This window comes from Elaeis guineensis, chromosome 16 (genome assembly GCF_000442705.2).
Source record: "Elaeis guineensis isolate ETL-2024a chromosome 16, EG11, whole genome shotgun sequence".
Taxonomy (NCBI): domain Eukaryota; kingdom Viridiplantae; phylum Streptophyta; class Magnoliopsida; order Arecales; family Arecaceae; genus Elaeis; species Elaeis guineensis.
This window is the reverse complement of record NC_026008.2, coordinates 28924014-28935397: the sequence shown is the minus strand read 5'-3', so window position 1 is coordinate 28935397 and position 11384 is coordinate 28924014. Positions and strand designations below refer to the sequence as shown.

The 11384-nt window shown below is 39.8% G+C and overlaps 1 protein-coding gene across 1 annotated transcript; it reads left to right on the top strand.

Annotated features, from left to right (window-relative positions):
- The first annotated feature begins 6238 nt into the window (after window positions 1-6238).
- LOC105059368 (transcription factor bHLH14) lies at window positions 6239-8308 on the top strand. The gene has a single exon (XM_010942643.4). It carries the CDS (start codon window positions 6444-6446, stop codon window positions 7785-7787), a length of 1344 nt encoding a protein of 447 aa, XP_010940945.2. The 5' UTR covers window positions 6239-6443; the 3' UTR covers window positions 7788-8308.
- The last annotated feature ends 3076 nt before the right edge of the window (window positions 8309-11384 follow it).

Below are 11384 nucleotides of genomic sequence, written 5' to 3'. Positions count from 1 at the left end.
AAATATTTTTTATCAAAATTTTTTTCCTAAGAACTTATTTATGAGGGAACAATCCTTCAAAAAATCTCTCATAAAAATAATTTTTGAGAGATTTTTCAAAAAAATATTTTCTATCAAAATTTTTTTACTAAGACCTATTTATAAGGAAAAAATTTCTTAAAAAGTTCCTTGCAAAAATAATTTCCAAGAGATTTTTTGAGGAAATATTTTTTATCAAAATTTTTCTCCTAAGAACTCATTTGTAAGGAACAAATCTCTTAAAAAATTCCTCACAAAAATAATTTTTGAGGAAATATTTTTCATCAAAATTTTTTAAATAAGAACTCATTTATGAGAAAAAAATCCTTTGAAAATCTTTTCACAAAAATAATTTTCAAAAAATTTTTTGGAGGAATATTTTCTATCAAATTTTTTTTCCTAAAAACTCATTTATGAGGAAATAATCCCCCAAAAAATTCCTCACAAAAATAATTTTTGAAGGATTTTCTAAGGAAATATTTTTGATCAAAATTTTTTAACTAAGATTTATTTATGAGGAAAAAATTCCTCAAAAAATTGTTTGCAAAAATAATTTTCAAGGAATTTTTTGAGAAAAATATTTTTTGTTAAATTTTTTTTCCTAAGAACTTTTTTGTGAGGGACAAATCCCTCGCAAAAATAATTTTCAAAAATTTTTTTTAGAAAATAGTTTTTCATAAATTTTTTTTAAATAAGAACTCATTTATGAGAAAAAAATTTTCAAAATTTTTTTAACAAAAATAATTTTTGAAAAATTTTTCGAGGAAATGATTTTCATCAAAAAATTTTTTACTAAGAACTCATTTATGAGGGAACAATCCCTCGAAAAATTCTTTTCAAAAATAATTTTCGAGGGATTTTTTGAGGAAATATTTTTTATCAAAATTTTTTGACTAAGATATATTTATGAGAAAAAAATCTTTCAAAAAATTTCTCATAAAAATAATTTTTATGGGATTTTTTGAGGAAATATTTTTCATCAAAATTTTTTCCCTAAGAACTCATTTGTGAGGGACAAATCCCTCGAAAAATCCTTCGTAAAATAATTTTACGAGGAATTTTTTGAGAAAAATTTTTTTCTTAAAAAATCTTGATAGTATTTTTTGTCTAAAAATCCATCTAAATTGTGAAGGATTTTTTTTTCCCGATAAATTTTTTCGATAAATCATTTTTTTTTAATAGATCCACCGACTGATGATGGATTTTTTTTTCGATAAATTTTTTTGGCTGCATGATCCACCAACTGACGACGGATTTATGGGACTCCTAGACAATATGCTCGAGCTAGTCGGTAAATCTTCACCATGATAAATCCATCTCTTGTAAGTCACATCTATACCGTGTTCATATAAATGATTCTGAATGTTCGATAAAGTACATCAAAATAAATTCTTATATCGACGACATGGACAACGAGCTTTTCCATCTTCTCTGGTATGATTGGACGCCACATTCATAAAAGATGTCACACCCGTAATATACTCAGGATAAAACTTATCACGCAATGACATCCAACCACGATCCATACCTACATATTTATGATGTAAACTATACAATCAATTTTATGTAATAATAATTGACTAACATCTTATATCTCCTACCTATAGGGTGATGGTCCTATCCCATTCAGGAACGTAAGAATTTAATATTGCAATATATGTCTTCTATATCAAAAAAATTTCGACAGCATTTCGATGCAGTTCTCCAGATACACAAGCATTAAAGTTATGCTATGTATCCAGAGAACATTATCGAAAATACTGACAAAACTCTGCGATGTAGAAGCACATGTGTTGCAATATTGAATTCATTCACGTGCCCAAACTGTCCACGAGGACAATTCGAGAATAGTGTGTAAAGCATCAATATTTTTTTATAAAAAAATATTGGTTTATGCACGCTATCCTCGAACAAAAATTCTAAGGCTTATAAATTTATTATGCTATAATTAATATATTATTATTATAATTATTTTTATTTTTAAAATATTTTTAAATCATGATTAAAATTAATTATATCAAACAAATAATTATATCTAACATTATATCTAATTATTAAAATAATAAATAATTACTTCTAATGACTAACATTAATTGGGAAAAAATTATTATAAAAATTAAAAAATATATAAATTAAAAAATTTATTCTCACCTTCAACTCTCCCCTTGAATCTGACAGCTGTGCAGTGACGGTGACGGCAACCGGCGATGGTGGCGGTGGCCCGACGATGGTGGCAGCGGCGGCAGCGGCGGCGACGGCCCTACGAAACCAGACAAGTCAGGTGTAAGAGAGGGAGACAGGGAGAGTGACAGAGAAAGCGAGGGAGGGAGAGTGAGAAGCACTGAGAAAGAAAATGAGGGAGGGAGACAGGGGAGGGAGGGATTGACCGGCGGCGGGGAGGGACAGCTCGATCGGCGGCGGGGAGGGAGGAAGAGTGAGAAAGAGAGGGAGGGACGGGAGGCGGCAGGTGGCAGCGGCAGGTGGGGGACGGGAGGCGGCAGGCGGCGGGATGGGAGGCCGAAGCAACGGCGACGCCGCAGAAGGGGGCAACATGGGCGAGGCGGAAGAGGGTAGCAATGAGCTGCTGGTCCGGTGGGCTGGAGGAGGGATCGGACAGGAGGGACGGGGAGGGAAGGAGGGAGAGGAGGCGAGAGAGGGAGAAGGAGGCGGAGAGGAGGGAGGATTCGAGGGAAGGAGGGAGGAGGAGTCAGAGAGGAAGCGGAGGGAGAGGGAGACGGTGGAGGCGAGGAGGGAGAGGACAGGCGTGAGGTCCTCTGCGGCCTACTTTTCTTCCCGGAGGTGGCAGGGAGGGAGGGCTCGACGGCAGCGGGGAAGGAGAGAGAGAGAGGATGGTGGCGGAGAGGGAGAGTACTTACCAGGAAGGATGACCGACGATCGGCGACTGGGGAGGGAGGACTGTCGCCAGCGACCGAGGAGGGAGAAAGAGTTTGGCGACCTCGGCAGCGTGGGCAAAGGAGAGAACGAGGTTTATTTTGAAATAGGGCAAATTTTTGCCCTATTTCAAAGTACCTTTTTTTTAATTAAAAAATATTTAGCGATGAAATTAATTCATTGTGAAAAGTAAATATTTTATCGCAAAAAAATATATTTTTTGCAACAAAAATTATTTCATCGCCAATGATAAATTTTTTGCAACGAAAATTTAATCTCGTCGCAAATATAAAAAAATTATCGTAAAAATCAAATTTTTTGCAACGAAAAAAATATTTCGTCACAAAAAATTTGATTTTTTACGATATAATTATTTTCATCGTAAAAAAAATAATAATTTTTAGCAACGAAAAATTTTTCCGTCGTCAAAAAAAATAATTTTTTGCGATGAAAAAAATTTTCGTCACTGAAGATTAATTTCTAGCAACGAATATTAAATTTTCATCGCAAACAATTCAAATTTTTTCAACAAAATAAAATTTAGCGACGAACTAGTTTCGTCTTTAAATACAAATAAAATTGATTGGAAAAATCTTTATTTTTTGCAATGAAATATCAATTTCATCGTAAAAAATATAATTATTTTACGATAAAAAAAATTTTCCTCGCAGAAAAATATTTTTTTGCTATGAAAAAAATATTTCATCATAAAAAAAATTATTTTTTATAACGAAAAAAAATTTCATCGCTAAATATTAACTTCTAGCAACGAAAATGAAATTTTCGTTGCAAAAGATATAATTTTTTGCAACAAAATTTTTTTCTTCGTAAATACCTGATTTTTTAGGATGAAATTTAAATTTCATTATAAAAATTTAATTATTTACGATGAAATAAATTTAGTCATTAAAATTTTATCATTAAAAGTCAAATTCCTTTTGGTAAGAGTTAGTTTCAAGACCCAAAAACAGAAAGATTTATACTTGTGGCTACTGATCAACGAAGAGCCATAAAGTAAAAACAAAATTGATTTGGAGGTGTGAAGAATTCAGATGACATTCACTTCTCCAGATCGGATCTGCCGATACTTATGAATGCAAAGATCAGAAGTCTTGGTAACCTATGACTCATCTATCCAGTACTTCTAGGTATTACACCATACCTAAAAGCAAAAACTATGCCATAGATAGCTTTCATAATGCTAGGCTTTAGTATGAATAGCTTTACCCGGCTGTAAAGGTTTGATGATTGATCCAGCCCTGTAGCTGATCTGAAATTTTGCTTAATTTGGTCAACAACTCCTGCCAGCGGAATGATTGGAGAAGAATAAAAAAATACGAATAATTCAAAATTTAATAGCTTCAGACTAGGCCATGAACCAACATCAGGACACTCTCATCCCTTGCACTCCCTTTTTTTTTTTTTTCTTTTTGTGTGTATGGAATTTGCACCGAGGGAGAAGCCCTCCTAGAACAACAGAAGGCTACAACGTACGAATGATTTGTCGCAGTGCTTTGCGTGTCAAAATACCCAGCCACTAGAACGGGTACATGCCAAAAGAATACGATGCACGCGGGGACTGCCGCGAGGAGGACTGTGCACGAGAAAGGACAAGCCTCCCCACATGGCTGAATACCCCGGGTCCCCAACAAGCCTTGTGTGGTTCAGTTGCCAATACCTGTTACTAATCTACGTGCCAAAATTCTAAAGATTTTATAACCATGGTAAGCCGCCATCGCCAACGATATCAGGAAAGACTTCCTTGCCTTAAGTGGAAAGGTTTGCCCATAATCCACTCCCTTTTGTTTGGTGATCTTTGTGTTCCCTTTTGCCATCTGCCAAGTCCTTGAAGAATCCAACAATCCCATTTATATATTCTTATTTTCTCTTAAATATTTGTTAATTTATATATTTTTTAAGATAAAACTAGCTAGCTACCGGAGTCTAGGCTAGGGCTGATAAACTATGATCCAATCCGTCGATCCGATCCGTATTCGACCAGCCATAAAAAAATTCAGATTTAGGCTAAACGGATTTGAAACATAAATGGATCGATCTGTTTAATCCGTTTAATAATTAAATCGAATTTGAGTTTTAGATATCTGATCCGTTTAACCCATTTAATATCCAGATCTGATTGAATCAGATAATCCATTTAATCTATTTAACCTATTTCTGATCCATCTAACCCCATCTGTTTAACTTGTTTAATCCATTTAAGATTCGTTTAACCTGTTTAAAATTTATTTAATCTGTTTCTAACCCATTTAACCCGATCTGTTTAATCTATTTAATCTGTTTAATCTAATTTGATCTATTTAATAAATGGATTAAATGGATCGAATCGAGTTATCTGATTAAATAGATCGGATTTGGATTTGAATTTTTGATCTATTTAATAAATAGATCGGGTTTGGGTTGATAATTTTTTGATCCAATCTGTTTATGACTTGATCCATTTATGATCCGATTCAATTCAATTGTCATCCCTGATCCGGACATTACTGATAAATGTAATCTATTATTGACTCGAGGCTTACAATTTGCCACACGATATACTCCGCTCCAAGGACAAGGCTTAAGTGTAACAATTCTATTGAAACTTGAAAGGGCCCAGCCCAAGCGTCCTTGGGTGCAAGCTTTTCATCAATATCCTCCTTCCTTGTTACTTGCCCGGAACCAAAAACAGGCACAATCCCTGGAAGTGGAGAACTAGTAGAGTATACCACCTCCCAAGTGCGGTTCCAAAGGACCAAAAGGAGGTGGTCCAAAACGACGGCCCCAAAGTTTACGTCCTTGCGTCCCGCGCCACCTTCCATGAAGGTTTCTTCTACTGCCGGACTCTCCAACCTCCCCCATGCCGTCCGGAACAAGGAATCTCCCCCGCGAGGCACAGAGCCATGAAAAAGAACAAAGCCTCGCTCGCACGGCCGCGGTTTGGGAGGCCGCGCCGTTCGATGCCCCACCGCCCGGTGAACTACGCGTCAGAACGTCCTCGCCGGAGCGGAAGCCCTCACGAAGTATCCCTACGTGTCCGTATCCCACATACACTTATCCCTGGTTACACCGTCAAATTCCGGATTTATACTCCGTACGCTATGACGGATAGAGTATTAAAAACAAATTAAAAGGGAAGGGAGATAAGCACAAGCTACGGAGAAGTGGGGACGGGAGCAAAGGCTTAAGGTCCAATCATTGTACGGGGGGTTTAAACCATGTGGCCATTTCTCCACCACCTCACACAACCGCAATAATAAAATTTAATCCCCTACGAGGGTCTCGTTCACTTCATCTCGCTTTCGGAGACACGTGGTGCCGTGGCCCAGCCAGATCGGGCCTTTAAACCCCCAGCCCAGCTCCCTCCCTCCCAGGTTAACGCAGACCGATCCAAAAGCTCGGCTCTTATCATTGTTTCTATTTCTACTTCCATCATTACTCCCACCTGCAGGCTGGAGGAATAAAACCCCAACCGCATCATTTCCCCACCCTCCTCCATTCCAATTCTCCAAGACTTGGACGTACACCTCGATCACATGGAAGAGCTCATCTCGCCCTCCTCCTCCTGCTCCCCTCCCCATCTTCCTCCTTTATTCTCTGCTCCCACCACCCACCACGCCGCCGCCGCCGCCGCCGCGGCGCCCAACCTCCAGCACCGCCTGCAGTACCTCCTCCACGCCCGCTCCGAGTGGTGGGCCTATGCCATCTTCTGGCGCGCGGCGCCCGACCACCACCTCCTGTCCTTCGGCGAGGGACACTTCCGCGGCGTCCGCGACACCGGCCCCCGTGGGAGCTGCGGTGGCGGCGGCGGCGGAGGAGGAGGAATTCATGCCCTCCTCAGCGACGACGCGGGACCCACCGATGGCGACGAAGCCGAGTGGTTCTACGTGGTGTCGCTGAGCCGGTCGTTCGTGGCCGGGGACCCCGCCGTCCCCGCCCGCGCCTACGGGTCCTTGGCCCCCGTCTGGCTGACGGGCGCCCACGCGCTGCAGAGCTGCGGCTGCGACCGCGCCCGCGAGGCCCAGCTACATGGGATCGAGACGCTGGTCTGCGTCCCCCTCCCCGGCGGCGTCCTCGAGCTCGGCTCCTCCGACATCATCGGCGAGAACTGGGCCCTGGTGCAGCAGGCCAGGGCCATCCTCTCCGCCCCCGATGATGCCATCGTCGGGCCGGCGGTTCCCGCTCTGCCCCCCGTGGTGAAGAAGGAGGCGGGTGCCGGCGTCACGGGCCTGTCATCCTCGGTGGACTCGGAGCATTCCGACTCGGAGGGGCTGCTGATGATGGAGCGGCGCCGGCCGAAGAAGAGGGGGAGAAAGCCGGGGACCGGGCGGGAGACCCCGGTCAACCACGTGGAGGCGGAGCGGCAGCGGCGGGAGAAGCTGAACCACCGCTTCTACGCGCTGCGGTCGGTGGTCCCGAACGTGTCAAGGATGGACAAGGCGTCGCTGCTGGCGGACGCCGTGGCCTACATCAAGGAGCTGAGGGCAAAGGTAGACGAGCTGGAAACCGAGGCCAAGAGGGTCAAGAAGGAGGTCATAGTGGACCAGGGCGTCGGCGGGGCTGCCACCACCACCACCACCACCACCACCACCACCATGTCGTCGGTGGTCAGCTGCGGTGGTGGAGGGCCGGCGACGATGGAACTGGAGGTGAAGATGCTGGGGCCGGACGCGCTGATCCGAGTGCATTCGGAGAATCTGAGCCATCCGACGGCGAAGCTGATGAGCGCGCTGCGGGACCTGGAGGTGCACGTACACCACGCGAGCGTGTCCAGCGTGAAGGAGGTCATGGTGCAGGATGTGGTGGTGAGGGTGCCCTACGCGCTCCAGTTCAGTGACGGCCTCCGGGCCGCGCTGCTCGGCAAGCTGGAGAAGAGCTGATCCCTTCTTCCTTTCACGTCTCTTTCTTGCTTGCTTCGCTTTTGGTCTACTCTGTATATAAAATAAAAGCCTCTCATAATAAAGGTTCTGAGATGGTTGGATTGTGATAGTAGGAGTCTAGAATTGAACAAGCTTTAGTAGGACAGGGGGTCGCCCCAAATTATTTAGGAGAGCTTGTTCTCAAAGAAAAACAAATAAAAGCAGCTAGGTCTGTTCTAGATCTTGATGTTTTAGGATCAGTACAAAACCACGTTTGCTGTAGTGGTTTCATATCAAGGAAGGCTGAGAAAGCTACCATCCCCTTTCGGGGATGCTGAAGTCGGGTGTACTAGTTAACAGCTACTACCGCCAATGACTATTTATGTTGGAGCATGAAGCTGTCATGGAGAATGACCTTTTGAGGGCTATCACTATTTGCTATACTGCTTCATCTTTTTAACGAAGCCTTGATGTAACCTGAACAAGTTTTAGAGGTTATTAAATTGGATTTCCTTTTTCTCAAATAATTCGAGGTTAACACATCTTTCTGCTGAGTGATGGATCAGTATGAGTTCACAGAGAATGCAAATTGATGCTCCTGTTGAGTTTTGGTATTTTTCTTCATGCATCTTGAAAGACTTGGTAATCATTGGTTTCCTTTAACAAGATCATTAAGAAGATGTAGGCGGAGTGCATCTGCTAGCTCTAATTTATGTTTTCCAGTTATTTATTTTTAAGCTGCAACCCCAGGCTTTTTGACACTGTATGTCGACTTGGCATAAAGGACCCCCTGGAGTTCCTCTTCCCCGGCAGACCCCAAGCTCTCCGACTCCATCCCATTCCGGAGGTCCCTTGATCTGCACCTTAATGGAGAAGAAGAGTCTATATTTGATGACCATAGCCTACAATGCTGTCCTCAAACCCTTCCAATTTCATTAGAACTGGGATCCTTAAACAGACGCTGGGATTCATGATGGAGGTTTTTAGGCCATTAATGTAGCCTGTGACTTCTGTTTTCTGTAGTTCAAGCTCTGAGGCACAGCAAGCAAAGAATGGAAGGATGAAGCACTTGGTAGGTTTGGGGATGGGATGGGAAGGACTGGGTACACCGGTGATGGACAACGCGTGTACGTACGTTTAGGTTGCCTGCACCTGCGTGTAGCTCTAATATCATTGCCCATTAATTAGTCAATTAAAGAAAATCTCTACCTAAATTTCCTTGACATTCTTAAGTCTATCCATCAAGAAGAGGAACGAACACTTCCAGCAAATGGTATCAGAACTGTATAATGCTAACACGCACTGCTTCAAACAAAAAAAGACAATGTTGGTTAGCATGAATCATTATGACAAACGGAACAACGAGAAGACCACCACCAGCTATGATCCCGCAAGAAGAACCAGATATGTACACTGGAGCACGGTAAGAAGAAAGTTTAGATCCAACAATATTTAATTTGAAGAAGATCTAACAACTACTTAGGAGTTGGGTACCAAAAATCTACGTTTTTGAATCGACTCCTTTCGCCCGTTCTAAACAAACATTAAAAACAAAAAAGGGGTTCAAAGCGGTCGAGTACAATTCCTCTTTGTATATCAAAATGCACGATAACTTTCATGAAGGATTAGAGGGTTATCTTTTCTTCTTCAAAATTTCACTAATGAAATAATATTCTAAGGAAATGCAAATCCAGATTTAAGCATTATAATATTTATCTCAGAGATAGAAAAGTGGCAAATATTGGGAAGAATCCTTGCCTTTAAACCATGATAGATCATATGATTTTTTGGGACGACTAACATGCATTAAGGTGACAACTAATTATCTTGTCAAACTGATTGTCTGGCCAAAGTGGCACCATGCTTGTCATTGTCTCATGGTATAATTATTGGAATCTTTGAGAATTTTAACAGATAATAGAACTATATATCAAATTCAGTACTTCAATGGAGAAGTGTGTGTTGGTGTCTGAATTAAACATTCAAGCGTCAATAAAATAATTGATCATTACTATATATCAATTGTGCAGATCTCTTACAATATAATTTATGGTGTGCGGTGAGTGAATGGAAGACAACAAGGAGGGAAATCAAATATCAATTTTGTTAAAAATTTTGGTTTTGGTGTAGCCCATCAAGAAAAACACCTGTCAAGGAAGATTCGATATATGGAATATTTGATTTTTTTTTTCGTACAATGAATATTTGATTTTCAGAAAATACATAGAGTACAACAAATTTGAAGTCAATTCTTTCTGCTGCAGAGGATGTAGACACCAATAGTAAGAGCATCGAAATTAGCTCAAGAACGAGTAAGAATAATGTCGAATTTGTTGAAAACATGGGTGATGATATCATCTGAGTGTTTAGTACTAAAATAGTGATTAAGAGTGAATGCAACATGTGATACCTAAGTTCTAGTTATAGTGGTCACATGAAATGGAAAACAAAATTAACAGAGACCAACTACCAAGTGCAGAAATCTTAAAGAACAAGTGATTAGAATTCTAATATAAGCATATGGTAGTAATTTTATTTGCAGCTTGTTTAATTTATATAGATTGAGTAGAAAAAGTGTTGGTTGCTTTCTATGTGATTTAAGATGTTATCAGAATCAGTTGACTATCGGGGAGCATAAGACCCTAAATCACATTTTTCCTTCAATGTTTGTTAAGAAAATTTTGCCACATGATATTGTCCTCACTAGGACAAAATTGACTTTGACAATAAATTGCTTGTGGCATTTTTTGTCATATACCATTAAATTTTGATATTTAATTAATATGCTAGAAAATAATATGTAATAATACAAGCAATCATTTGGTAGTGAAAAGCTTGCTGTCGAAACAAGAGTTCACCAATTTTGAATTCTAGGATATACAATTTACTTTTGATAATTATTTACCATAATGTATGAAATGCAAAGATTAAAACTTTAAGGGCACTTAAATATACTGCTAAACAAAAATTTTTATCAATATTATTTTAAAAATAATAAAAAATAATTATTGAAACCATCTTACGATGGTGCATAAGAAAATGCCACAAAAATACTAATAAAGATATTTGTAATATTCTCTCTGACTTATACTAATACTTAAAAGTACTGCTAATGATCATTTTTATTGTTGTGCATACTACTCAAGGATAAATCACAACTATAACATCTTCCTTTTTTTCTTTTTTTCTTTTTTGGCTGATCCAAATATTGTGAGTTATGTTATGGTTGAAGCACGATTTTGTTGTATAAACCTTTGAAATCAAATTTTTGGAATTTGTGTATCCATAGATCCTTTCATCAGTAGAAAAAGATTGACTAGGACCATGTAATTTCCCTAGCTTGTTCATATGTTTCTATTGGAATTTCTAAGGTCTCATGAGACTATCATTATGATCTATTGAGTTGTAAACCAAGTCATTACAAGCAATACATCCTAGCATATCTCAATATAAGAAAATAAAACAAAACAATATGTAAGGAATTCATTTCATTCAAGTTAAAGAAGGCCATGTCCAAGAAAAATAATAGATAACCACTACATAAATAGTTCAAAGCTTTACATGGATTAAGGCTATCAACAAATAATTCAAATAATTGGAAGAAATGCTTGGTAGGAA